Raw genomic sequence first — 26,946 nt, forward strand, 5'->3', positions numbered from 1 at the left:
TCCAAAATTGTGCTCATTGATGGAAAGGGTAAACTGGGACCAAACCCTGGATTCACTGACCAAGGAGGAAAAATGGCAATGCTTTAGGAACATATTAAACAAATGCATCTTGCAGTGCATTCCTATGGGAAATAAATTTAGAAGAGATAAAGCCAAACCTGGCTGGCTAAACCGTAATGATAAAAAACTTATTAGGGGAAAAAAAAATGGCCTTCAAGAAATATAAATCAGAGGGCACAGTATCGGCTTTCGAGCAATACAAGGAGGCAAATAAGAAAAGTAAATACGAAATCAAAATGGCTAAAATCAACTTTGAGAGACAAATAGCGGAGGATAGTGAAAAAAACCCAAAGAAATTCTTTAAATATATCAACAGCAAAAAAGCTAGGGCAGAGCATATTGCACACATAATTAACAAAGATGGGGAGATGGTTACAGAGGACACTGAAAAGGCAACCGTGCTGAACGCCTTTTTCTCGTCAGTCTTTACTCAGGAAAAGGAGGGGTACACTGACCATGACTGTATGGTTAGTAGTATTACACAGGACTTGCCGCTATGGCTAACAGAGGGTGAAATCAGGGAAAGGCTGGATAAAATTAACACAAACAAATCACCAGGCCCGGATGGCGTACATCCAAGAGTACTCAAAGAACTCAGTAAGGTTATATCTAGACCACTGTTCCTGATCTTTGCTGACAGTATTATGACAGGAAATGTACCAGAGGATTGGAGGAAAGCTAATGTGATACCTTTATTCAAAAAAGGGCAGAGGCATGTCCCGGGTAATTATAGGCCTGTCAGTCTGACATCGATAGTATGTAAACTTCTGGAGGGGATGATAAGGGACTATATAGTAGAGTTTGCTAAAGACAACAACATCATCAGCACTAATCAGCACGGGTTTACAAATGGGCGTTCTTGTCAAACCAATCTCTTAACATTCTACGAGGAGGTGAGCTGTGAGCTAGATAGGGGCAGACCAGTGGATGTGGTGTACCTGGATTTCGCTAAGGCGTTTGATACAGTTCCCCACAAGCGCTTAATTTATAAAATAAGGTCTGCAGGTATCGACCGCAGGGTTTGCTCTTGGATGCGGAATTGGCTAAAAGGGCGTGTCCAAAGGGTGGTAATAAACAGCGCATACTCAGACTGGTCTGAGGTGGTAAGCGGGGTCCCCCAAGGCTCAGTCCTGGGACCAACCTTGTTCAGTTTATTCATAAACAGCATTGAGGACGGGATCAGTTTTTGCAGATGACACAAAATTGGGCAGGGTAATAACTGCACAGCTGAAGCAGATATCCTACAGAATGACCTGGACATAATAACAGAGTGGGCTACAACATGACAAATTAGGTTTAATGTGGAGAAGTGTAAGGTTTTGCACTTGGGGACTAAAACATAAAAGCACAATACACTTTAGGGGGGGAACCTTTGGGGGAATCAAAAATGGAGAAAGATCTGGGAGTCTTGGTAGATGATAGACTAGGCAATAGCATGCAATGTCAAGCGGCAGCTGCCAAAGCCAGCAGAATATTAGCATGCATAAAGAAAGGGATGTATTCCAGAGATAAGACTAATCCTTCCACTTTATAAAACTTTGGTCCGACCACATCTGGAGTATTCTGTCCAGTTCTGGTCGCCAGTCCTCAGGAGGGATGTGTTGGAGCTGGAGAGAATCCAGAGAAGGACAACTAAACTAATTAGGGGATTGGAGGACCTTAATTATGAAGAGCGTCTGCAATCACTTGATTTATTCTCCCTGGAGAAGAGACCGCTGAGAGGGGACATAATAGCAATTTATAAATATATCAATGGTGATCTCGGCATAGAAAAAAAGCTATTCAGTCAAAGGGATTGCATGAGGACTCAAGAGCATACAATGCGATTTGAGAAGAAGCATTTTAACCTCAGGCAACGTGGGGGGTTCTTTACTGTTAGCTACAATATTGTGGAATTCTCTACCACAAGAGGTGGTTTCTGCGGGAAGTATGGTGGCTTTCAAAAGACTCTTAGACATACATCTCAAGGATCAGAACATTCAGGGGTATGTGAGATGATTACGGCCACACACACCTACACAGGCTGAACTGGATGGACTCTTGTCTTTATTCAACCTCACCTACTATGTAACTATATAACTATGTAACACCTGAGCACATTTGACACTTTAGAATTGCAGGGAATTGTGATGAGAATTTTAAACTTTAGGCAGAAGTAGTGTAGCTGAATGGAAGGATAATTCCAACTCTGCTACTTTGACCTTAAGTAAACCCCCTAATAGCACATACAGGGACGGAGGCAACACCTACTTACTTATTATTTTTTAAGCAGCCTAAGGAAAAATACCCCCCTCAACTTTGACCTTAAGTAGAACCTATAATCTGATGAAAAGTAGGCAGAGATTAACCACTTGCCGACTGCCGACAGTAATCCTACTGCGGCAGTGCGGCTCCCCCTGGGTCCAGCGACGTAGACCTATGTCGCTGGACTTCTAGTGATTCCGGCGGTGTTTAGACACAGCAGGAGTCAGGCCGGAGGAGGAGAGGGCCGATCGTTGGGGAAACTGTGAGAAGACCCACCTGCTTATGTAAACAAAGCAGGCGGGTCTTCTCGGTGACAGACTGATTTATTTAGGGGACTGTACTTTGTCGCTGAATTCCTGCAATTTTAAGGCTTGACATACTTGGTATCTATATGCATGACAACACCACATCTTTTATCAGGGGTCTTGAAATGGCAGACATCCGAGTGTTACTCCCCTCTGGACCATTAGCCTGCTAATATGCCCCAGTGCAATCAATGATGTCATGTATGTGCCCTGCCCCCTGAAAAAAGCTTCTATGCCTTGCTCCTGCACCCTGCAACACACTTTTTCTCCAAATCCTGCCCCCTGCCTGCCTGACTACAGGGACATATCCATCAGGTACAGACACAGTTCACTTTCATGGGCTCTACCAATCTATAGATGCACTATGATGGATCACAACTGATCTAGGAGAATACTCTAATGTGGGAGTCTGATCTATGGGGGGGGGGGGGGCGTTCTGATGGGAACATCAGATGTTAGAGGGCCCTCTGATGGGCATACCTGATGTTAGGAGGCACTCTGATGGGCACACCTGATGTTAGGGGGCACTCTGATGGGCACACCTGATGTTAGGGGGCCCTCTAATGGGCACACCTGATGTTAGGGGGCCCTCTGATGGGAACACCTGATGTAAGGGGGCATTCTGATGGGGACACCAGATGTTAGGGCACCCTCTGATGGGCACACTTGATGTTAGGGGCACTCTGATGGGTACATATGATGTTATGTGGCCCTCTAATGGGCACACCTGATGTTAGGGGGCCCTCTGATGGGCACACCTAATGTTGGGGCCCTCTGATGGGAATACCTGATGTTAGGGGGCACTCTGATGGGAACACCTGATGTAAGGGGGCATTCTGATGGGAACATCAGATGTTAGGGGGCCCTCTGATGGGCACACCTGATGTTAGGGGACCCTCTGATGGGCATACCTGATGGTAGGGGGCCCTCTGATGGGCACACCTGATGTTAGGGGGCCCTCTGATGGGCACACCTGATGTAAAAGGGTGCACTGATTGGGACACCTGATGTGTAGGGGCACTCTGATGGGGAAACCTGATGTAAGGGTGCACTCTCATGGGGGAACTTGATATATTTTTTGATAGACATGTGTAGCACCCTCCTAGGTAGGTGCTAGGTAAATTATAGGTTTGCTCCATCTGCTTTTCAGAGGAGCCTTATCAGTAGTTAGGCTTGTTCATTGTGCTCAGTGTGTATTAATCTGGTCTGAGGGAGTGTCCCCACTGTATCCAATAGGGAGGCCTGTTGGACAGTGGAGGAAACTTGGTCAATGATACACAGGCTTTTGTAACTGTCCCGTGGGTTGGCACCGTGAGAGGTGCATCATGGGATAGGATATAAAAGTCGAGAGCACATGAGGCAGGGTGTCTTTGGGTGGTAAGCCAGGTCCCAGGAGAAGGGTGACGGCTGTCTCTCCTCCTGTCAGTGTGGAAAGTGGTCACAGGCAGTCAGCCTAGTGGACAAGGAGTGTGGTGCTGAGCCAGGAAGTCCGGTGGATGTTGACCAGTGGAGCTGAAGGCAGAGTGACCCAGGGAAAAACAGTGTACCAGGAAGCTTGCTAGGGGTCTGCCCAGGAAGGGGACCGCTCCAGAGGAGAGTCAGTGGACAGGAGCTAGCACGCGCAGCAAGTGAGAAAGGGGGTGCCAAGTTGAGATCCTGAAGAGTAACTTTAATAGGAGCATATTCAGCTATCTTCACTTCTGTGGCAAGGTGAAGCAGCGGCCTTGCCACATACACTGCAGCTAGTTGTCCTCTATATTGTGCATAGTTCAAAGTTGAAGTATCTCACTCACCCCTTCTCCCATCCAAGTTCTAAAATAAAACACAAAAAAAAAAAAATCCTCTGGACTGTTCATTGTCTGAGCCAGGTCTTAAAGTGATAAGTTTTGCAGACAGTTGCTATGGGTAACCCAGGGGAATCCACACTCAGCAGCTCCCAAGGGGGCAGTGCTACACAGGCAATGATTACAATCTTTCATCACATTAACTTGAGATTCAAACCTCGGCTGGAAAAACATTTAGCGATCAGACCTCCATGAATTTTAATTCATTACCCCTATCTTTTATGTTGCACCATAAAATTGGGTAATGTATCATGTTTGTGTGCAACAAATTAACTTAGCGTATTTTTTTTACTGAGAATATGTATTTGACAAATTGCTGCTCTAATATCGTGTGACATAAAAAATTGCAACTACCACTTTTTTTTTCTTTGGGTTCTTTTCTTTCAGAAGATAGATCATGCTTGGGTCATCCTCAGCCCTAAAATGTGCATTTTAACATGTAGGCAGAAAGGACTGAGCAGTGAAAGGGTTAAGCATGTAAACTCCTCCCTGACGTTGGGCGCGGTGACGAAATCAGTACGCGACTAGAGGAAGTGAGTAGGGCCAGTCTGAGCCGGTCTCCCAGCTCTCATGCCATTCAGACGGGCACTATGGATGGAATTCTCCGACCGTTTTTTGTGGCACTGATCGTGCTTTTACACATCGCAACAGGTCCGTAAGTTACTTGCTACAGAACTTGCTATGGGGTTTGCCTGCCGGGCCTGCCTGGACGGGCCTGCTGCAATGTTTATAGCATTTGCCTTATGGGGTTGTTGTGTAGGCCTCAAAGGCGACGCTATAAACATTGCAGCAGGCCCGTGTGTTCACCTGCTGCAGGGCTTCTTTAGAGTTCGGCTCGAGTTGTGTAGGCCGGGACTCGTATACGGTTTTCAGAAAGTAAATATGTTATTTTTATGGCTGACTTAACTTGGCAGCACGACAGAAGTTTACATTCTTTCTGTGTGTGCAATACGGAGCAGCGTGGCTTATCAGAGTTCACAGACAGGAGAAAGAGAAGTTTCCTGTTTATCTTCCTTTATTTCTGCATTCTCAGCACTTCTGCCATAGGAGAGCACACAGCCCGAATGTCATAAGGCTGTACTAGGTGAATATGTTTTAAGGCCTTGTTTACATGCGAAGCCATGTTTACAGTTTTCAGAGGCCTTTGACTGGTGGCACAGATCAATATGTCGCCTCCTGAATGCTTGTTTTAAATTGTTACTAAACCTAAAAACCTTTTTTACTTTAACCACTTGCCGACCAGCCGCCGCAGTTATACCTGGACGGCAGTTTGCAGGAGCGATCCTGGGGGGCGCACACGTGTGCCCACTCGCCAGCGGGTAAGCCGATCCACTGGGCCAGCAGCCAGGATTGCTGCGGGGCACCCGCGATCGCTCCCTGTGAAGAGAGAACACAGCAGTCCGTTGTTCTCTTAGGTATCAACACAGAGCTTGTGTGTTCCTCCTATTTTACATTATTTCTATAGCAGCTGCCACAAACGCACAATTTTGTACTCATTTAAATTATTCACTCAATTAATTTATTATTCACGTATTTATTTCTGAACATATACTCAAGTATATTCCTTACATAACACACATAACACCTCCTATTTTACGCCTCATACACACGATCAGATAATCGTATGAAAAAAAAATCGCTTTCGAATTGAGCGCACAATAATCTGATCGTTAGTACACAGCTTTCGACAGCCGGTCACGACATTGCGTCCAACAAAATCCGAAGGGACAAACACAAAAACTTTTGTCGTAAGATAGCCTAGCAAATGACAATCGTTTAATCAGTACCGTGTGCGTCCGCTAAAAATCAATCGACAAAGACTACGCATGATCAGAAAACACAAAAGTAACCCAGAAAAAGCCTGACTGCCATTGTTTTTGTTTTGCACTATCTGATACATAGCTACGCAACCAGAAAGCTTTTCCAGAATCGTACGAAAGAAAAACCATACATTTAGTACGCATTGTTGAATTCGATACTAGTATCATGCAACAAAATGCGAACGATAAGTGTTCGAGGCATAAGGAAAATCGGGCAAACATTTTCCCCTAAAGAATTTTCATACAATTCTTCGTTCATCAGTTCCAATTTGCTATGAAACAACAAGGAAAATTGGAGGATCGTTCGCCCGATTTTCTTATAGTATGTACCCCACTTTAGAAACACAGATCTCTGTGTTAATTTCAGAAGCCCACCCCCCCCCCACAGTTAGAAAACACCCCCTAAGCATACATTTATCCCTTTGATCGCCCCCTTAGGGTCAACCCCGTCCCTGGCAAGGGACCGGTAGCCGTGATCGCTCCCCGCTATGAGAGAAGGACGGTCAGCTGTTGTAAACACAGCCAACCGTTCTTCTCTCTGAAATGATCACAGAGCGCCTGTGATCCTTCTATATAGGATTCTATATAGGATTACAGGTCTCTATGATCATTTCACAAGCCCCTCGCCCCCACAGTTAGAAAACACTCCCCGAGGCTCACAATTAACCCTTTGATCACCCCTAAGTTAACCCCTTCCCTGCCAGTGTCATTATTACAGTAACAGTGCATATTTTTAGCACTGATTACTGTAGTAATGTCACTGGTTCCCCCAAAAGTGTAAAAAATGTTAGTTAGGGGACCGATCTGTCCACCACAATGTTGCACTCCCGCTAAAAATCGCAGATCGCCGCCATTATTAGTAAATAAGTAAAAACAATATAAATCTTTCCCCTAGTTTGTAGACGCAATAACTTTTGTGCAAACCAATCAAAATACGCTTATTGGGATTTTCTTTACCAAAAATATGTAGCAGAAAACAAATTGGCCTAAAGTGATGAAAACATTTGATTTAAATAATTTTTTTTGGAAATGTTATATAGCAGAAAGTGGGAAAAAAAAAAATAATAATATATATATATATATATATATATATATATATATATATAAGAGAAAAAGTCCACAGGGATTGCTGCACCATTCTTTCTTTATTGGAAAGATATCCAAAGTACATACCAGTACAATATCATAGTATTTCAAGTTTTTTAATTAAAAACTTTTTTTGACTTTAGTAACACTTTAGCGCTGGTTCACACTGGTGACTGTCCTCGTGCACGCCGCTCGTGCGCGCCGCCAGGGGCATGCAGAGCGGCGATTGGGGATGGAGAGTGTCACTCTGACACAGTCTATCCCCGATCAGGGTAAAGAGCCAAATACTCTGATGGGCTGGTGACAGGTGCTCAGGAACTCTGATGGGCTGGTAACAGGTATTTGGGTACTTTGATGGCAGGTATTCGGGTACTCTGATGACAGGTACTCAGGTACTCTGATGACAGGTACACGGGTACTCTGATGATAGGTACTCGGGTACTTTGAGTACCTGTCATCAGAGTACCCGAGTACCTGTCATCGGAGTACCCAAGTACCTGTCACCAGTCCATCAGAGTACCCGAGTACCTCTCTGTATTCCATCAGAGTACCCAAGTACCTTTCTCCAGCCCAGAGTGCCTGAGTACCTGTCTCCAGCCCAGAGTGCCTGAGTACCTGTCTCCTGCCCATCAGAGTACCCAAGTACTTCTCTGCAGCCCATCAGAGTACCTGAGAACATGTCATCAGCGCACCCAAGTACCTGTCACCAGCCCATCAGAATACCCAAGTACCTGTCATCAGAGTACCCGAGTCTCCAGCCCATCAGGGTATCTGAGTACCTATCTGCAGCCCAACAGAGTACCTGAATACCTGAATACCTGTCTCCTGTTCATCAAAGTATCCTGGTATCTGTCTCCAGCCCATCAGAGTACCCGAATACCTCTCTGAAGCCCATCAGAGTACCGAATACCTCTCTGCAGCCCATCAGAGTACCTGTCTCCAGCCCAGAGTACCCGAGTACCTGTCTCCAGCCCAGAGTACCCGTGTACCTGTCTTCAGCCTAGAGTGCCCGAGTACCTATCCGCAGCCCATCAGATTACCAGAGTACCTGTCTCTAGCCCATCAGAATACCCAAGTGACTCTCTGAAGCCCATCAGAGTACCCGAGTACCTTTCTGAAGCCAATCAGTGTACCTGAGCACCTGTCTGCAGCCCATCAGAATACCAAAGTACCTATCTGCAGCTCATAAGAGTACCTGAGTATCTATCTGCAGCCCATGCCTCCTAGATTATGTGTTGGGGTGTTTGCTTTCCAAATTGGGGTCATTTTGTGGGGGTTTCCATTGTCCTGGTGTTCCAGGGCCCTCAAAAGTGTGATAGGTTGTAATGAAATTATATGTGTAATTTACACTCCTAGAACAGCTGACAGTGCTCCTTGCATGTTGGGCCTCTGTATGTGACCAGGATGTGACAACGCCTCACATATGTGGTATCACCATACTTAGGACTCAGGAGGAGTAGCAGAATGTATTCTGGGGTAGAGATGGCCTTGCGGTTCGCGGCAAATTTTGCTTGTTCGCAAATTCACAAAAAGTCGGACTTTTGCCGATGCTCGCGAATATGTCCGCGCCGCCATTTTCTTTTTCATTCAGAAAAACTTTGACCCATGACACAGCCGTCAGGTGGAATGGGACAGCCAATTGAAACATTCCAGCACATGGTCAGTACCCCTACCCTATAAATAGACCTGATCTGGCAGCCATTTCACATTCCGCTTTCTGCCAGTGTAGGGAGAGGTCTGCTGTGCTCATCAGAGAGAGTTTGCTAGACACATATAGCGCTGTGAAGATCCACAAAAGTCCTTTTCAGGGCTGGTATTTTTCGGTATAGGTCTAGTATCTTTTGAGCTTAGGGAGAGGTATCCTGTGGTTGCTTTAGGGGCAGTTAGAGATCAGCTGCAGTCACACAGAAATCGCTTTGTCAATGTCCACAAAAGTCATTTAAAATGCTCCAATGTTGTTATAGGGTCTATTACAGTCTCTTTACTATAGGGGCAGGTACCCAGTGGTTGTTTTAGGGGCAGTTAGAGATCGGCTGCAGTCACACACAAATTGCTCTGTTAATGTCCACAAAAGTCATGTAAAGGGCTGCAAATTTTTTGGTATTGCTGTGCAGTGCACTAAAAAGGGGGGGGGGGGTGGACGAGGGGGGTAATCCACAGTATAATATACTTTGTAGAAAGCATATTATAGTGGATTAGTACTATTATCGTGCACTGTGCAGCATTGTGACAGGTGTGAAACTGAGCGTTTCTGCAGCAACACTACACACAGTGACAAAAGCATTTATAATGTATTATAACTGGTGTGATAGACCAATTGCCCCCCCCCCCCCAATGCCACACATTAAAGTGGGGTGTTATCTGAGTAAACTTTTTCAAGTGTACAGTATTTGTGTCATGCAACAATATTGCCTAGTTTGCTGAGTGAAGTCTGGTACACACAGCGCCAAACTCACTGGCCAATTTTTTGAACTGGTGTGCTACACCAATGCTCCCCCCCCCCCCAATGCCACATATTAAAGTGGGGTGTTATCGGAGTAAAACTTTTCAAGTGTATTTGTGTCCTGCAACAATATTGCCTCTTTTGCTGAGTGAAGTCTGATACACACAGTGCCAAACTCACTGGCCAATTTTTTGAACAACTAGTGTGATAAACCAGTGGCATCCCAATACCACATATTGAAGTGGGGTGTTATCTAAGTATACTTTTACAAGTGTATTTGTGTCCTGCAACAATATTGCCTCATTTGCTGTGTTAACTCTGATACACACAGTGCCAAACTCACTGGCCAATTTTTTGAACAACTGGTGTGATAGACCAGTGGCCCCCCAATAGCACATATTGAAGCGGGGTGTTATATAACAGTATACTTTTCTAGGATTGTATTTTAGTCCTGCAAAAATTTGGCCTCTTTTGCTGTGTTAACTGTGCTACACACATTGACAACAGATACTGATCAATTATTTGTAGAACTGGTGTGATAAACCTGTGGCCCCCCAATACCACAGATTGATGCGGGGTGTTATCTACACAGACACATGGTCTAGCAAACATGGGCAGGGAATATACAGGCCGACACTTATGGTTCTGTGTACTGTGAACGCCTACCATACCTCTAGCCATCAAAAACTACGTTTTTTTCTGTCAGTTCAAACCATGGGAGCTAATTTTTGGAGCCTATACAGGCCGACACTTACGGTTCTGTGTACTGTGAATGCCTACCATACCTCTAGCCATCAAAAACTAAGTTTTTTGCTCTCAGTTCAAATCATGTGGGCTACTTTTTGCAGCCTATACAGGCCGACACTTACGGTTTTGTCTACTGTGAATGCCTACCATACCTCTAGCAGTCAAAATCTACGTTTTTTACTGTCAGTTCAAACCATGTAAGTAATTTTTGCAGCCTATACTGGCCGACACTTACTTCTGTATACTGTGTGAATGCCTAATGTACCTTCAGCCACAGAATACTACGTACTTAGCTGTCAGGTAAACCCATGTGGGCTATTTTTTGGTGCCTTTTATGGCCGACACTTACTTCAGTTACCTGTGAATGCCTAATGTACCTTCATCCACAGAATACTACGTTCTTATCTGTCAGGTAAACACATGTGGGTTAATTTTTGGGGCCTGGAATGGCCGACACTTACTTCTTTATCCTGTAAATGCCTAATTTTTCAGACTGGAAATGAAAAACAATGGGTCTGTAAAGGTTCCGTCAAATTTTGGAATGGATGCGGACCCATTTTACAGATGTGTAAATGGACCCTATATGTATTAAACAATGTATTTACCGGCTGCTGTCAGTTCTGGCTGATTTATGAAAAAAATATATATATTTTTTGCTGTAAAAAAAAAAAAAAAAAAAAAGGGCAACTTTTTCAATTGCAATACTTCTGTTATGACATTGTCCATGTGCTGGGACTATTTGTGCACAGCTAGTGCGTCTTTTGTGGCTGCAAATATGACCTAAAGTCAATGGGGTCCGCCGCAAACTCACGGTTCGCAGACTTTTGAGAAAATTTGCGGCTGGTGTTCGCGAACCGCCTGGCCGATGTTCGTCCATCACTATTCTGGGGTGTAATTTTTGCTATGTACATGCTATGTGTTAGAAATATCTTATAAATTGACAACTTTGTGTAAAAAAAAAAAGTTTTTATTTTTTTTCCACATTTTCCAAAAACTTGTGGAAAAAAACAAAATGTTCAAAAGACTCATTATGCCTCATAGAATATACGTTGGGGTGTTTGCTTTCCAAAATGGGGTCATTTTGTGGGTAATTCCATTGTCCTGGTGGTCCAGGGCCTTAAAAAGTGTGATAGGTCGTTAGGAAATTATATGTGTAATTTATGCTCCTAGAACACCTGACGGTGCTCCTTGAATGTTGGGCCTCTGTATGTGGCCAGGCTGTGTAAAAGTCTCACACATGTGGTATTGCCATACTCAGGAGGAGTAGCAGAATGTATTTTGGTGTGTAATTGCAAGTATGCATATGCTGTGTGTGAGAAATAACTTGTTATTATGACAATTCTGTGTAAAAAAACAAATATATATATATATATATATTCATTTTCCCAAGAAATGTGGGAACAAAAATTACAACTTCAAAAAACTCCCCATGCCTCTTACTAAATACCCTGGAATGTCTACTTTCCAAAAAGGGGTCATTTGGGGGGTATTAGACATTTCAGGGCCCCAAGAAATTAGATAGACCGTCGGTACATCAGGTGTGATTAGGTGTGATCAATTTTCAATGATTGGCACCATAGCTTGTAGATTCTATAACTTTCACACAGACTAAATAATATTCACTAATTTGGGTTATTTTTACCAAAGATATGTAGCAGTATAAATTTTGGCCCAAATTTATGAAAAAAAAATTCTTATTTGCAAAATTTTATAATAGAAACTAAAACAAAATGTTTTTTTTTTTTTTTTCAAAAGTTTTGCTCTTTTTTCACTTATATCGCAAAAAATAAAAAACCCAGTGGTGATTAAATACTACCAAAAGAAAGCTTTATTTGTGTGAAAAAAAATGTTAAAAAATTTGATTGGGTACAGCGTTGCATGAGTAATTATCATTCAAAGTGTGAAAGCGCTGAAAGCTGAAAATTGGTCTGGGCAGGAAGGGGGTGTAACTGCCCTTTATTGAAGTGGTTAAGAGAGCTAAGTGTCATTTCTGTCTGCTGCTTCTTTCCTCTGCTGTCAGCATGAATCACTTCTAACACGTTTTCTTGACACCAAGAGAAAAATGTTGACAGAGGAGGGACCTCCAGCAGGTTGACAGCCCCAGCTCTGTTCCTGTGAGCTGTGTGAAGAGGAGGGGAGTCTCTTCCTTCCAATCAGCTCTCAGAATTCTCCTCACTGAGCTCGGCAAAGTGTAACTTCAGTTCTCTGAGACAAGCTTAAAAAATTCTGGACTTTTAAGGGATGTTAATACTGCAGATAAACAGGTACAACTTATGTAGGAGATTTGTTTCATCTCTGTGTATCACCTGAGGCCAGTCACTTCACTGGGTGTATGTAAGGGTTTACAAACACTTTAAAGTAGAATTCTGGGATACAACTAACTAATCCTAAAACTGCTCCATTCCACTCTTAACACCTATACTAACTAACCTGTAGAAGAAAGATGCTTACACTTACCTATTTTCAAGCCGCTCAGGTTCGGTTATGTAATCCGCCCCCCTGTGTTAGCTAGCAGTGGCTTAAAGAGGTTGTAAACCCTGGAGAAACAAAAGCAAGAAAAAAAAAACCTGTAAGACAAAGGCATAGTGACTGAGCTCATAATAAAATACTTACCTTAGAATGAAGCCCTCCAGTGGCGTCCGCACACCACTGAGACGGCTGACACCTTCCCCGGTGTTTTTTCTGGGTTCGTGGGCTCCGGCGCTGTGAGTGGCCAGAACCGTGATGATGTCACTCCCACCAATGTGCGTGGGAGCTGCCGGTCACGGCACAGGGCTCTGAAGAAACGGCGCGGATGGGCGTTGCTTCAGAGAGCATGCGCCGATGACGTCATCGGCGACGTATATAGTAAATATCTCCTAAACGGTGCAAGTTTAGGAGATATTTATAGTACGTATAGGTAAGCCTTATTATAGGCTTACCTATAGGTACAAACAAACCAGGGAAGTTTACTAACTCTTTAACCTCCTTAGCGGTATTCCCGAGTGTGGCTCGGGGTGAAATTTCAGTGCCATTAGCAGTAACCCCGAGCCACACTCGGGGTACCACCAGGGGGCATCGCTGGATCCTTGTAGAGGATACTTATCTTGTCCCCGGGATCCCGCGTTGTGTCACTGCAGCATACGGTGGCAGGATCTTCCGCCCGATGCTGTGAGCCCCGTCTTCCGTCTCCTGCGATGTGACACTCGCGGGGGGGGGGGGGGGTGTAACCGGCGGCAAATTCAAATAGTAATACACACAAACACACTGATATATTGTAATCCTATTGGATTACATTACAAAATACAAACCCAATTCCAAAAAAGTTGAGACACTACAAATTGTGAGTAAAAACGGAATGAACTAATTTACAAATCTCAAAAACGTACATTTTATTCACAATATAATATAGATAAGATATCAAATGTTGAAAGTGAGACATTTTGAAATGTCATGCCAAATATTGGCTCATTTTGGATTTCATGAGAGCTACACATTCCAAAAAAGTTGGGACAGGTAGCAATAAGAGGCCGGAAAAGTTAAATGTACATATAAGGAACAGCTGGAGGACCAATTTGCAACTTATTGGGTCAATTGGCAACATGATTGGGTATAAAAAGAGCCTCTCAGAGTGGCAGTGTCTCTCAGAAGTCAAGATGGGCAGAGAATCACCAATTCTCCCAATGCTGCGGCGAAAAATAGTGGAGCAATATCAGAAAGGAGTTTCTCAGTGAAAAATTGCAAAGAGTTTGAAGTTATCATCATCTACAGTGCATAATATCATCCAAAGATTCAGAGAATCTGGAACAATCTCTTTGCGTAAGGGTGAAGGCTGGAAAACCATACTGGATGCCCGTGATCTTCGGGCCCTTAGACGGCACTGCATCACATACAGGAATGCTACTGTAATGGAAATCACAACATGGGCTCAGGAATACTTCCAGAAAACATTGTCGGTGAACACAATCCACCGTGCCATTCGCCATTTCCGGCTAAAACTCTATAGGCAAAAAAAGAAGTCATATCTAAACATGATCCAGAAGCGCAGGCGTTTTCTCTGGACATCCAGGATATGGCCGCGGCAATTGTGAGTGACATTAAAGTGGAAATTTGTGGCTTAAAACAAAAAGTTGATCAAATAGAAATCAGGATGGTGAATGCAGAGACAGTACAATGCGATTTTGAGACCAGAATTTCGGAATTGGAAAGCTCACGGGCTCTGTTTCAAAAACAAGTCACCCTGTTGCAGTTGCAGCAGGATGACGGTGAGAACCGCAATCGAAGGAAAAATATTCGGTTGCGAGGCCTACCAGAGTCTATTAAGGGCCCAGAGCTTAGAGCTACAGTAGTGGCCATTTTGAATGGTGTATTGGAGAGACCCCAACTGGAAAAATTGGAAATCGATAGAGTGCATAGGGTTAAAGCACCCAGAAGGTCGGAGGTAGAACTAATCCCAGATGTCCTAATTAGGATGCACCTGTTCTCACTTAAAGAGGACATAATGAGACAAGCTTGGACAAAAGGGCTGATCGAATATGAAGGGGCTAAGCTAAAATTACTGCCAGACCTGTCACGGGGTACCTTAAAGATGAGAGCTGCAATCAAACCCCTTTTAGAGGTTATAAGAAAGGCGGGGGCAACTTATTTTTGGGGTCATCCTTTCCATTTGAAGGTGGTGAAGGACAGAGACATTTTTATATTGAAATGGCCAGATCAGCTGCCCGGGCTCTTCACATTTTTGGGGAGCACCCCGATCCATGTTAGTGACTGGTTGGAGGTGCTGGGAAGCCATAACTCGGCGAACTATAACATGAATCAAGCGATACAATACAGGAGTAACCAGGAGAAGACAGGAGCAGGAGGAAATATGCGCTCAGGACAGGAGACATAAAAAACAGACTCTAAATTTCTTTTTTTTTGCCCTGGGATACAGAATTGGGTATTAGATCTCCGGCCCATTTCACCCCTCCCACCTTATGATGGGGTCCTTGTTTCGGTGGTTATCGTTTTTTTCTTTTTTTTTTTTCCCTCTCTCCCCTCCTCTTTCGGGGGGGGGGGGGGGGGGGGGCTAGGGCAATTATGGTCTTCAGTACCCTCTTGTGTGACCTGGACTTATTTAATTTTTTTTTTTAGGCTTTTTTTCCTGCTCGGGGACCGTGGACAATTCCGAGTCACCCTATCAATGGTTGGGGGAGTGTTTAGGGTTTAATGCATGGTTATGGCTTTTTTTTCTTTTTTTTTTTTTTGTGTCTTAATATTTGCACATATAAGAAATGTTTGTGTTTTGAATTTCCACTTTTTTTTTTATATATATATATATAAATATAGCCTCTTGGAGGCTTCTTGGTTAATTTTCATGCTCGGTCCTTGGGGGCCGCAGCATGATCTTATAAGTCACGAGGACTGGGGGGGAACTGAGGTGGAGGCACCGAAGGGGTGCCTGTTTTTTTTTTCTATCTTTTGGACACATAAAGAGCAAATAAGTAGGTGTGTCAGGACGAGCATTATTGTATTTTTTCCCACTAGGGGGGTGGTTTTTTTGAGTATAGGGGACTCAGGGATTAGACGCGGTCATAAGATAATTACTATGGAATTCGAAGAGGTCTCCAGGGACCTACTTTCAATTTCAATGTGTGAAGAGGCAGCGTAGCTACTGGGTCCTGGGGTAATGGGCAGAGGCCGAAACATGAGGGACGCTTATAGAGGGGGATGGGGGGAGAGGGAGGGGGTAAGGAGAGGGGAATTAAAGAATCCCTAGGAGGAGAAGGTGTGTGGGAGGTCGGAGACATGGTAAAATTTTGTGTTCCTTTTCTTTTTTTTTCTCCTTCTCTGGTTACATCTAACTGAATAATCTCCGCCTTGAGGGAGACCCTGGGACTAGGGATAACCGTCCCCTAGGGGGAGTGGGGTGTCTCGACTATATTGGGCCGCACTATTCCCAACAGAGGGGGGGGGGGTGGGGCGGGGTTGCTAAACTAGACTAAGATTGAATAATACAAGTAAAATATTTTTTTTTCTTTTTTCTCTGGGTTTCTTCCTGTTTTGTATTCTGGTGCTCCGCTTTGGATGGGGAGGCATAGGAAGGGGTTACTGAAGTGGAGGGGGGGGGGGGCAGGACATAGATATTATGAGAATAGAGGCGACCACCCACCAGACCCTCCAAACTTTTTTTTTTTTAGGGGGACTAAGACCACATCTTCTCCCCACAAGAGGGGGGGAAGGGGGGTGTTGCTCTCTCACTTTATTTTTTGCGTTTTTCTATTGAGGAGAGGTGCCCAGATACAGCGGCTTTCTCGTGGCGTCTTGGGAACCACAATCCCCCTAATAGTTAGCGCCTGGGTGCGCTGGTTTAGATAAACCGTTAGAAGGGGATAGGGGGGTTGGGCATAATATTGTACATACATACCTAAGTGAGTGGGGGTGTTTTTTTTTTTTCCCTTTTTTTTTTTTTCTTCTATTTTATGTTTTGCAGTGCTGGTGTGTGGGAACCGTCAACAATGGAAGTGGGAGGGGGGAGAGCCCATAAGATGTCATCAGGGTGTAAGATCACGACATATAATGTTAGGGGTCTCTCCACTCCTCAAAAACGTAGGCGCCTTATGGGGGATCTAAAACGAGATGCTACGCATATTGCCTTTGTCCAGGAGACATACTTTCGTAAAGACACTGTACCAAAATTCTCTAATAGGGATTTCCCATGGGCGTATCACGCTACATCTCCTATTGCTAAGTCAAAGGGAGTGAGTATTTTAATATCAGGCTCTTTGACTTGGACGTTTAAAGAAGAATTGGCTGATCCAATGGGCAGGTTTGTGATGGTGAAGGGGTGTATAGGACGTGTGGAGGTAACCCTCGTGAATGTATATTTCCCCAATTATGACCATGTAATGTTCTTGCAGAAATTGCTCCCAGTCATATTGGAATTTCGGGAAGGGCATTTAGTAATGGGGGGAGACTTCAACTACGCCCCGGAACCACTGATAGATACTTCTAAGAAAAGCTCAGCTATGTCATTTGTGAAGTTACGAAGATTGCAAAGAGAAATCTCCCTCCTGGGTTTGGTTGATCCGTGGAGATTGATGCACCCAGGAGAGAGAAATTATACTTTCTATTCTCCAATCCATGATGCATACAGTCGGATAGATAGAATTTTGGTTACTCAATCAGACTTACCGTTGGTGACAGACTCAGACATAGGGGATTTTTCAGTTTCAGATCATTTCCCAGCGTATGTGAGTATAGAGTGGGAAGCGAAGATATATAGCCCAAGGTCATGGCGGATAAACAAAGCGATATTACAATCCCCAGAAGCTGAGGAGGCGATAAATGAGGCGCTGAATAATTACTTTATAGAAAATTCAGTGGCCCCGATCTCACCCTCAGCCGTCTGGGAGGCGCACAAGTGCATAATAAGGGGGGTATTGATTCAGTTGGGTTCACAGCGTAAAAGGGAGAGGGAGGCGAAAATAAGAGAATATCTATCTAAGATAGAGCAATTGAGTAGACAACACAAGAGAACACTTGCAGAAGCTCAGCTGATTCCACTTACGCAAGCAAGGGAGGAACTGAACCAATTGCTTTTTCAAAAGACAATACGAAATATGATGTGGATAAAAAGGCATTTTTACGAATACGCAAATAAACCCGGTGCGATGTTGGCCCGAGCACTGAGGGGCCCAAAAAGACGAACGCAAATTTAAAGGAGGGGAGGTACATACATCGGCCGAGATATCAGAAGAGTTCTGCGCCTATTATCGGGCATTGTATAATCTACCGGAAATAGGGGGGAAGAAAACTTCAGAAAAAGGGAAGCAGGTAGAGAAGTATATACGGGACTCAGGCATGCGTACACTAACGGAGGAGCAAGCACTTGCATTGGAGGGTGAGATAACGGGGGAGGAAGTATCCGTGGCACTCTCACAGACCAAAGCACATAAGGCCCCCGGTCCAGATGGATTTACTTTGATTTACTATCAGAAATTCTGGGAGCGTTTAAAAAGCCCTCTATTGCTCCATTTCAACGAAGTCGGAAGAGGAGCAATGTTCCCATTGGATTCTCTGAGGGCCCATATTACCTTAATTCTTAAAGAGGATAAAGATCCTCTGTGCTGTGGGAGCTATCGCCCGATATCTTTGATAAATGTAGATACAAAATTGTACTCGAGAATACTAGCAAATCGGCTCCTACCACATATGGCGGACCTGGTTCATTTTGACCAGGTGGGCTTCGTCCCGACCCGGGAGGCCCGGGATAATACAATCCGAGCCATAGATTTAATTAATTTAGCACGTACATCATGGAAGAAGTTGGTCCTATTAGCGGCAGATGCGGAGAAAGCCTTTGACAGGGTGGCGTGGGATTTTATCCGGGCCACCCTGTCACACATAGGCTTGGGCCCACAAATGCTGCAATTTATTCTGTCACTTTATACGGTTCCCACAGCAGCGGTAAGGGTAAATGAATGGAGATCAAATTATTTTCCAATTTCCAATGGCACCTGGCAGGGGTGTCCATTGTCCCCCCTTATATTTATTTTGTGTTTAGAACCCTTGCTGTGTATGATTCGGAAGTCCCCGGATATAACAGGAATTCAAAGTGGAGATGAACAACACAAGGTGGCCGCTTTTGCGGATGACCTTTTATTCTTTGCGACTAACCCAACCCTTACGCTGCCAAATATATTGGAGGCCCTTCAAACATACAGCGGGTTTTCTAACTATAAAATAAATCTAACGAAATCAGCAGCACCTAATGTATCTTTATCTAATCAAGAAGAAAAATTACTCCGAACAACGTTCCCATTTCAATGGGCCTCAGATACGCTGAAGTATCTGGGGATTCAGCTTACTGCAGACCCTTTGGAACTTTATAGAAAGAACTATCTTCCGTTGTTAGGAAAGATTAAAATAGACCTGAGAGTATGGCAACTCTTAGCACTGACCTGGTTCGGGCGGTGTAGTGTAATCAAGATGAATGTGCTACCCCGAATCTTGTACATAATGCAGGCAATTCCGATTGCGGTCCCAAAAGAATTTTTTCAATCAATCAAAAGTTTATTTTGTTCATATATTTGGTCAAATAGGCCTCCGAGAATTAAGTCACAGACGTTATCCCTGCCAAAAGTAAGAGGCGGTATTGGATTGCCAGATATCTTGAGATATTATAGGGCGGTTCATTTGGTAAGGGTAACAGACTGGCATTGCAATAAACGTACTAAACGCTGGGTTGACCTAGAAAATGGGGAAACAGGACAGCTAACCCCTCCAGAGCCGTGGTCGGTGTTTGAACCTAAAGATGCCATTCTCAAACATCCTACAGTAGGAGCAACTATAAAGGAAACAAGGAGAATTCAGTCTCATTGGAAGGTAGCCCCTGGCCCGTCCCCAATGATACCGATTTTGGGGAATCCAGATTTCCCTCCGGGTTGTATAAATGGGAGAATTCGTAGGTGGGCACAGGAGGGTAGAAGGCGTCTCTTCGATATATGGCAAAAGGGCCCAATGCCCTCTCTAGAAGAGCTTAGGGCGGGCCCGGGAGAGGCACTAGATTACCTTAGTGTTTACCAGTTATACAACTTCATTAGGTCAGTTCAGCAGAAAGGGTATGTAGCACGAGATCTGACTGATTTTGAGAATATGTGCAGATCGGGTAAGTCGACGGGGCATTTGATCTCGGTGTTCTATACACAATTGTCAGAGGATGAAGGGGACCAGCAATTACCGTTCATACAAAAATGGGAGCAGGAATTAGATAGTGAGTGGTCAAAAGAGCAAATAAATAAGATATTGAGATTGGTTCATCAATCCTCATTGGACAGTAAAATCCAAGAAACAGGATATAAAATCCTAACCAGGTGGTATAGAGTTCCATCAATATTACATAAAATAGACGAGACGGTGTCAGGAAAATGTTGGCGTTGTGGATTGGAGGATGGAAATATGCTGCATATATTCTGGGAATGTAAAAGAATTCGTCCATTCTGGACAAAAATAGCACTAGCTATAAAACATATGACTAATGTAGATATAGCAGACGATCCTGCATTGTGCCTGCTACATTTAACAAGAAGTTCAATAAAGAGGTATAGGAAATCCCTGACTCTGCGCTTTCTCAATGCGGCAAAAGCTTGCATACCTATTTTCTGGAAACAGACTTTGACCCCAACTTTCAAGCTGTGGTGCACGAAGGTTAATGAGATTTTTAAAATGGGAGTACTATCTGCCGTATTGGGAAACACAGAGGATCAGGTCAAGATGAGATGGAAACCTTGGGTGCAATACTTGGAAGCCAGTTCTTCTGAATAGGAGTATGAGAGGGGGTTACCCATGGATTTGGCAGACTGAGTGGGCCGAGAGGCGGTCCCCACACACCAGTAGGCCAATTGTAATATTGATTGTTATATACGGTGGAATGTAGGGATGCTGGGGTATTTTGGTTTCTTTGTTTTTTGTTTTTTTTTTTGTGTTTTTGTGCTTGGTTTGTTAGGGGGGGGGGGGGCGGGGGTGGGAGGAAGGTGGGAGGGGGGGGTGTGGGATATATATGTTGAGGTATATGTGGAAATGTATGTATAAAAAACTAATAAAGACATAAATTTAAAAAAAAAAAAAAAAAATGTAAATAGTTGGTTTGGGCTTCTTGTCCTTAATAATTACATGCAAAATAATGGTACCGCTTTCAGCACCTAAAATCGGAAGCAATCATATCGCCAGGGAGGTTAAAGGAAGAGGAGGGAGCGCTAACAAAGAATTGGAAAAGATAGAAAAATCCGCGCTTAATGGATAATTAAGTGGCTGCAGCCTACCTTCAGACAAAAGGTATATGTCTCTGGGAAGAGCAATATACCAATTGAGAAATGAGGGAAGGAAGGGAAGGTACTGGGCGCTGCCAAGATAATATATTGAATTAAGTGTGGGAAATTGTGAGAAGTGTGTATGATTTCAGGGGAAATTGATGTAATGTGAAAAAAAAAAAAGGTATCAAAAAATATAAATGTTATTCAGAATGAAAAAATGGTATGAGTGTTGCTCAAAGAAGTGCTACAAATAATATGGTGTAAACAATGTGTAACACAATAACTATATAAACATTGATTCCCACAATTGGTAAAAAAAAGTGCAAAAGAGTGCAATAAATATAAAGTGACTAAGTGCTAAATAACCTTAGATACAATAAAGACCAGTCAGTGGTAAAGGGTAAAAATAAATAAATAAAGTGACAGTGCTTATTACATGAAAGCTCAGGGGAGGAAATAATTAATTTGGAACAAATAATATAAGTGGGTGGTGAAAATGAATCCAAATATAATAGTGATCACTCTTTCAAATAAAAAGCATCAGAAAATATAAATGCTGCAAATATAACAACAAATTCACACAGTGAGTGGCACTGATATGATGAGTGTCACATAACCAAGAAGAAGTGACTGTGTAATTAAGTCCATGTGGCACAACAAGTCCTTATTAAATAAAATAGGTGACTCCCATCCGGTCATAAGATGATGTGAAGTACGGTGACACACTTCCAAAAGTGACACGTGCAGGTGAATCCAGTGTCCCCCCAGTGAATTGTACACTCACCAGACACTAGTACCCCTGCAGGGGTAACAGGCGTAGTAGTCTGGAGTTGGTACCGACTTATCTCTGGTAGCCTCAATAGGGAATATGTATCATAACGTTAGCCCCATTAACTCTCAAGGGATAGATGATTGTATGTAAAAAGTGGAGGTCCCGATCATATGTAGGAAGGAAAATCTCATATAGTGAAGTACTATTTAGCGAATCTTTTATTAAAGTTTAAAAACGGTACTCACAAATTAGTAGACAAGAGCAAGCGGTTCGTAATACACTTCCGGGACGCCGAGCGTTCCACACACCGGAAGTGTGGTTCACAGACACAGCAAGCGGAAATGACGGAAGGATGCTCTACGCGTTTCGTCGATTGACGTCATCAGGAGCAGCACTGGGAATCAATGTTTATATAGTTATTGTGTTACACATTGTTTACACCATATTATTTGTAGCACATTTTTTCATTCTGAATAACATTTATATTTTTTGATACCTTTTTTTTTGCACTGCTTCACATTACATCAATTTCCCCTGAAATCATACACACTTCTCAAAATTTCCCACACTTAATTCAATATATTATCTTGGCAGCGCCCAGTACCTTCCCTTTCTGCTAACAAAGAATGATCTAGTAAGCTTATGAGTGACGTCACAGCTTAGGCATTCCAGCCATTAATGGAACGATCTCTCCTTTCTCCTGTAGCTGATGCTGTCTGACACAGGGCAGAATGGTCTGAAAAAAGAGAAGTATATGCATCCTTCTTCCACAGGGTCAGGGCTGCCCTACTGCGGGGCCCCATACAGACAACCTGACATGGGGCCCCATACAGCCAATGCTTCAGTTTTTAAAGAACACAGTGAGTGATCGGTACCAATCATTCATTGTGTTCATTCAGGAAAGTAAGGGGCTGGAAAATATGACATATTTACCTAACTCTTCCCCCACTCTCAATCTTGATGGATCCTATTATGTGATTGCAGCTGCCAGCGGGAAGAGAAGGAGGGAAACCAGCAGCGCTGCAGGGAATCAGGGGGGGGGGGGGCACACAGGGGTGCATGCCCAGCAGGGGGAAACATATGGTGCACAGGGAGGGTGATCATTGTATCGGGGGGGGGGGTTGGGGGCAATTACTGGAACCGATCCTTTGTATGGCTCTATCTGCAGCAGCTGAAAGCCCACGAGAGGGAGAGAAGAAGAAGCCAGCTTTCAGCTGCTGCAAAGAGAACCATACAGGGGATTGGTTCCACTAATTGTCCCCCCTGCCGCACCGATCACCCTCCCTGCCAAATCCTGATTCATCCTGCTGCCTGGGCCCCCTTGCTAGCCTGGGCCCATACAGAAGGACTCATAGTATCCCTTTATCTATGGCCCTGCACAGAGTAATATGTATAGGTGTTACAGGGGGTGGAAGCAGTTTTACAATTAATTTACAATTAATTAGTTATACCCCAGAATTCCACTTTAAAGACCAACTCCAGGCAACTAAAGAATTATCCCTTGTAGTAGGTCTGTGCCTGCACCGCAAGAGTTAATCGCATGTTTAGGCTTAGGGGAACAATAAAAGAATAAAAGAGGGTTTTTAGCTTCTCCCTGTTGCCAGGTCCCTGCACAGCATTTTCTCCTCCACATTCCACTGGTCAAGGTTCCTGATGTCATCAAGACAAAAGCAGAGAACATAGCTGCCTCCTCCTCTGTAAAGGTGGCATGCGGTAACAGGAGGTTGTCCTGAGGGCCAAGGGAGTGGTCGAGAGGATCTGAGCCCAGAGGTCCAGGAAATCTGACTGAGAGGGGAGACACTGAAGACACTGGGAATACAGTATTCTGAATACAGGGACTCGTGTCAAGGGGCCTGACCTGAGGTGGGTCACCCCTGCATGTAGAATAGTCAGTGGATGGGTGTCAGCAGGCCAAGAGAAAGAGGATGCTAGGGAGACTGTCCTGAAGATAATTGTCTATTCACTGAGTTGTCTTGGGAGAAGAGACTCAATTCAAATTCATCCATAGTAGCAGGGTGAATCAACAGCCTGGCTGTACCAGAAGAGAGCAGTTCTCAACATTGTGCTTAGTTAAACGGAGTATCCCACAATTTCCTTCTCCTATCCCCATTTTACAATACAATACAAAAACAACCCAATACCCCTAGACTGATTATTGGAGTAAGCTTAAAATGAAAATTAAGAACTTTATCTGTCATGACTGTGTGCTGGTATTTCAGGGGGGCATGTACAGTGAATATCTGGCAGTCCTAATGGGGGCAGTGCTACACCCCCAAAATAGTATATATTTTCTGAGAGCAGTAATCACGGAGAATAAAATAGTGTTTGTGGCAAATTTCTATGTCACACATGGTAATATCTAAAATGCGTAGTGCAATCAATGTTTTTGTATGTAGGTGTATGTAGACACCTCTGAAGTGTGGGTTTACATTTGAATGTGCATGTGTGTAGGTAGGAGTAGGGGAGGGGGGTCAACATTTTTTGAGGGGGTTTAAGTGATTGGGTGTAACTTTCATTTTTTTTACATTTTTTTTTTTCACTAAAGTTTTTTTTTTTCATCACATAGAGAACCAGAAATCCACGATGTGATTGTATTTTGGTGTCACAGGTACCCTTTATGGAGACATCTGGTAGTTTTAGATTAGAGAACAGAAGTTTGCTGGTTTCCTTCTTCTTTACCACTTGCCTCTTTCTTCTCTACTGGTATCCTCCATGCCGTTCCCAGATAGTACAGGGGAGAATGGGAAACATATCTAACAGGGGAGCGTAAAAGTGATCGGGTGGCTATACAGCTGCTCAAAGACTTCAACTTGACAGTGTGCTTGTCAGACGTGCACACATCCCCATCTATCTGTGTCAATAAGCAGGTTAAATGTGTACCTAAAAATAACATACAAAAATGCTAAAATGTCTTATTAACCTCAGTGTAATGGACTGAAGTCAACTTCTTTTTTGTTCCTATAGGTGGAGATAATCCTTACCGAGTGACTGGCGTTATTGGTGGGACTATTAAACTAGTATTTCAGCAGAATTTTCCAAATCCTGTTAAAGAGATAGTCTTGAAATTTCAAAGGGAATCTCAGACTTTCAAAATAGCAGAGTTTAAGGACATGAAGTTAGAGACGTATCTCCAATTTCAAAACCGCCTGGAAATAACCAAAGATGGAATTCATATTAAAAATGCAGCATTTAATGACAGTGGGACCTACATTTCCAAGATCACTCTAGAAAACGATGGAGTATATAATTTATCATTCAACGTCAGTCTCTATGGTAAGCATTCAAATTTATAAAATTGTGTAGTACATGCAAATTCAAATTTGTATTGAATTCTTACCAGCAGGTCCCATTCCTGCACCCACCAAGAGTAACTGCGAGGGGTTATGGTGTTCAGGCACCATCAACAAGCAAGGCCCAATTTTTCTGCACCTGTATGACAAGTACATGCCATTTGAAACTTGTATGTATATTTGTATATGACATTTTTTGCTTTAGAAATGTCAGTATAGCTGCAGCAGGCTACATACATCGTAGAGATGCACTACTTTACAGGCACATTCAGGGGACCCCCCAGGCATGATATTTGAAGGAATTTTTCATTTTTATAATTTCACTTTAAGCCTCATTAAAATCAGTAAATCAGTGCTCCTTTAAAACCAATCATTTTTAAAAACTTATTTTCATTGATACATGTTCCCCAGGTCAGGACCCGGACCCCCATACACTTTTTGGGGGCATAACTTGCATTTAAGCCTTCAAAATGAGGCCGTTTGTTTTTCGAGGTTTGAGTCCAATAGACTTCAATGGGGTTGGTTTGTTCGAACAAACCTTTCCGATGTTCGCAGGGGTTCTGATGCGAACCAGGGGGTGTTCGGCTCATCACTATTCAATGACACCATTGAAGGGAACAATTCCTCCCAATGAGACCAATGATGGGGCACGGTTCTTCCCAAAAATACCTATGATAAGGCCCAATGACACCAATGATGGGGCGCATTTCCTCTCAATGACATCAACAATGGAGTCCAATGACGCCAATGGTGGGGCACAATTCCTCCCAATGACACCAATGATGGGGCACAATTCCTTCAACTGACACCAATAATGGGGAATGGTTTACTCCCTCTGAAGCTGGGACATTTTGTACTCCTGATGGCAAGAGTCCAGCCCCCCTAAAGTCTGAAGGACAGTAAAACGGCCCTTTGTTTAAAAGGTTTGGAGACCCCTGGTGTATATTATTAGCACTGATCACTGTATTAGTGTCGCTGGAGATGTCAGTGTCATTTAGTTAGTTCCCATACATCGTCGGTTAGTGTCAGATTGATATGACATAGTATAACAGGCGCACTATTGCTAATCTCCTCCAATAGAGTTTCCACTATAAATACAATCATTTGCTATAAATTTCATGCGAAACAATGTATATACACTTAATAGGATTTTTTTTTTTTTTTTACCAAAGACGTAGCAGAAACATTTTTGCTTAAGTTATGAAGAAATTAGATTTTTTTAGTTTTTTTTTTTAGATATGTTTTTTAAAAATATTTTAAAACCTTTATAAATTTCATTTGGGTACAGCATTGCATGACCGCACAATTACCAGTTAAAGTAATGCAGTGCTGAATAGGAAAAAACACCCTGGTCGTTAAGGAAGTAAAACCTTCCAGAGCTTAAGTGGTAAAGCAAGGTTTTACATCTTTAAAACCAATTATTTACATTAAAATGTAACTATGGTCAAAATAAAATATAATGTATACGATGTAGTTGTTTTTTTTTTTCTGAATCTGCCCTGTAATGTTGCCTTACCTGGTGATCTGGCCAGTAATCTATTCAGCAAAATAGGGTCAGCAATT

At 43.3% G+C, this 26,946-nt stretch overlaps 1 protein-coding gene across 1 annotated transcript in view; it reads left to right on the forward strand.

The window, feature by feature from the left end:
• Positions 1-26,946, forward strand: part of LOC309569143 (uncharacterized protein) — a gene marked incomplete at its 3' end in the record, with an annotated part of 95,531 nt that overhangs the window by 40,307 nt on the left and 28,278 nt on the right. The window contains exon 7 of the mRNA XM_082274905.1: positions 25,058-25,366. Within this exon, the coding sequence (XP_082131031.1) occupies positions 25,058-25,366 (309 nt within the window). The remainder of the gene's footprint in view (positions 1-25,057; positions 25,367-26,946) is intronic.

The sequence above is a fragment of the Pelophylax lessonae genome (assembly GCF_965119305.1).
Source record: "Pelophylax lessonae genome assembly, chromosome: 13".
Lineage (NCBI taxonomy): Eukaryota > Metazoa > Chordata > Amphibia > Anura > Ranidae > Pelophylax > Pelophylax lessonae.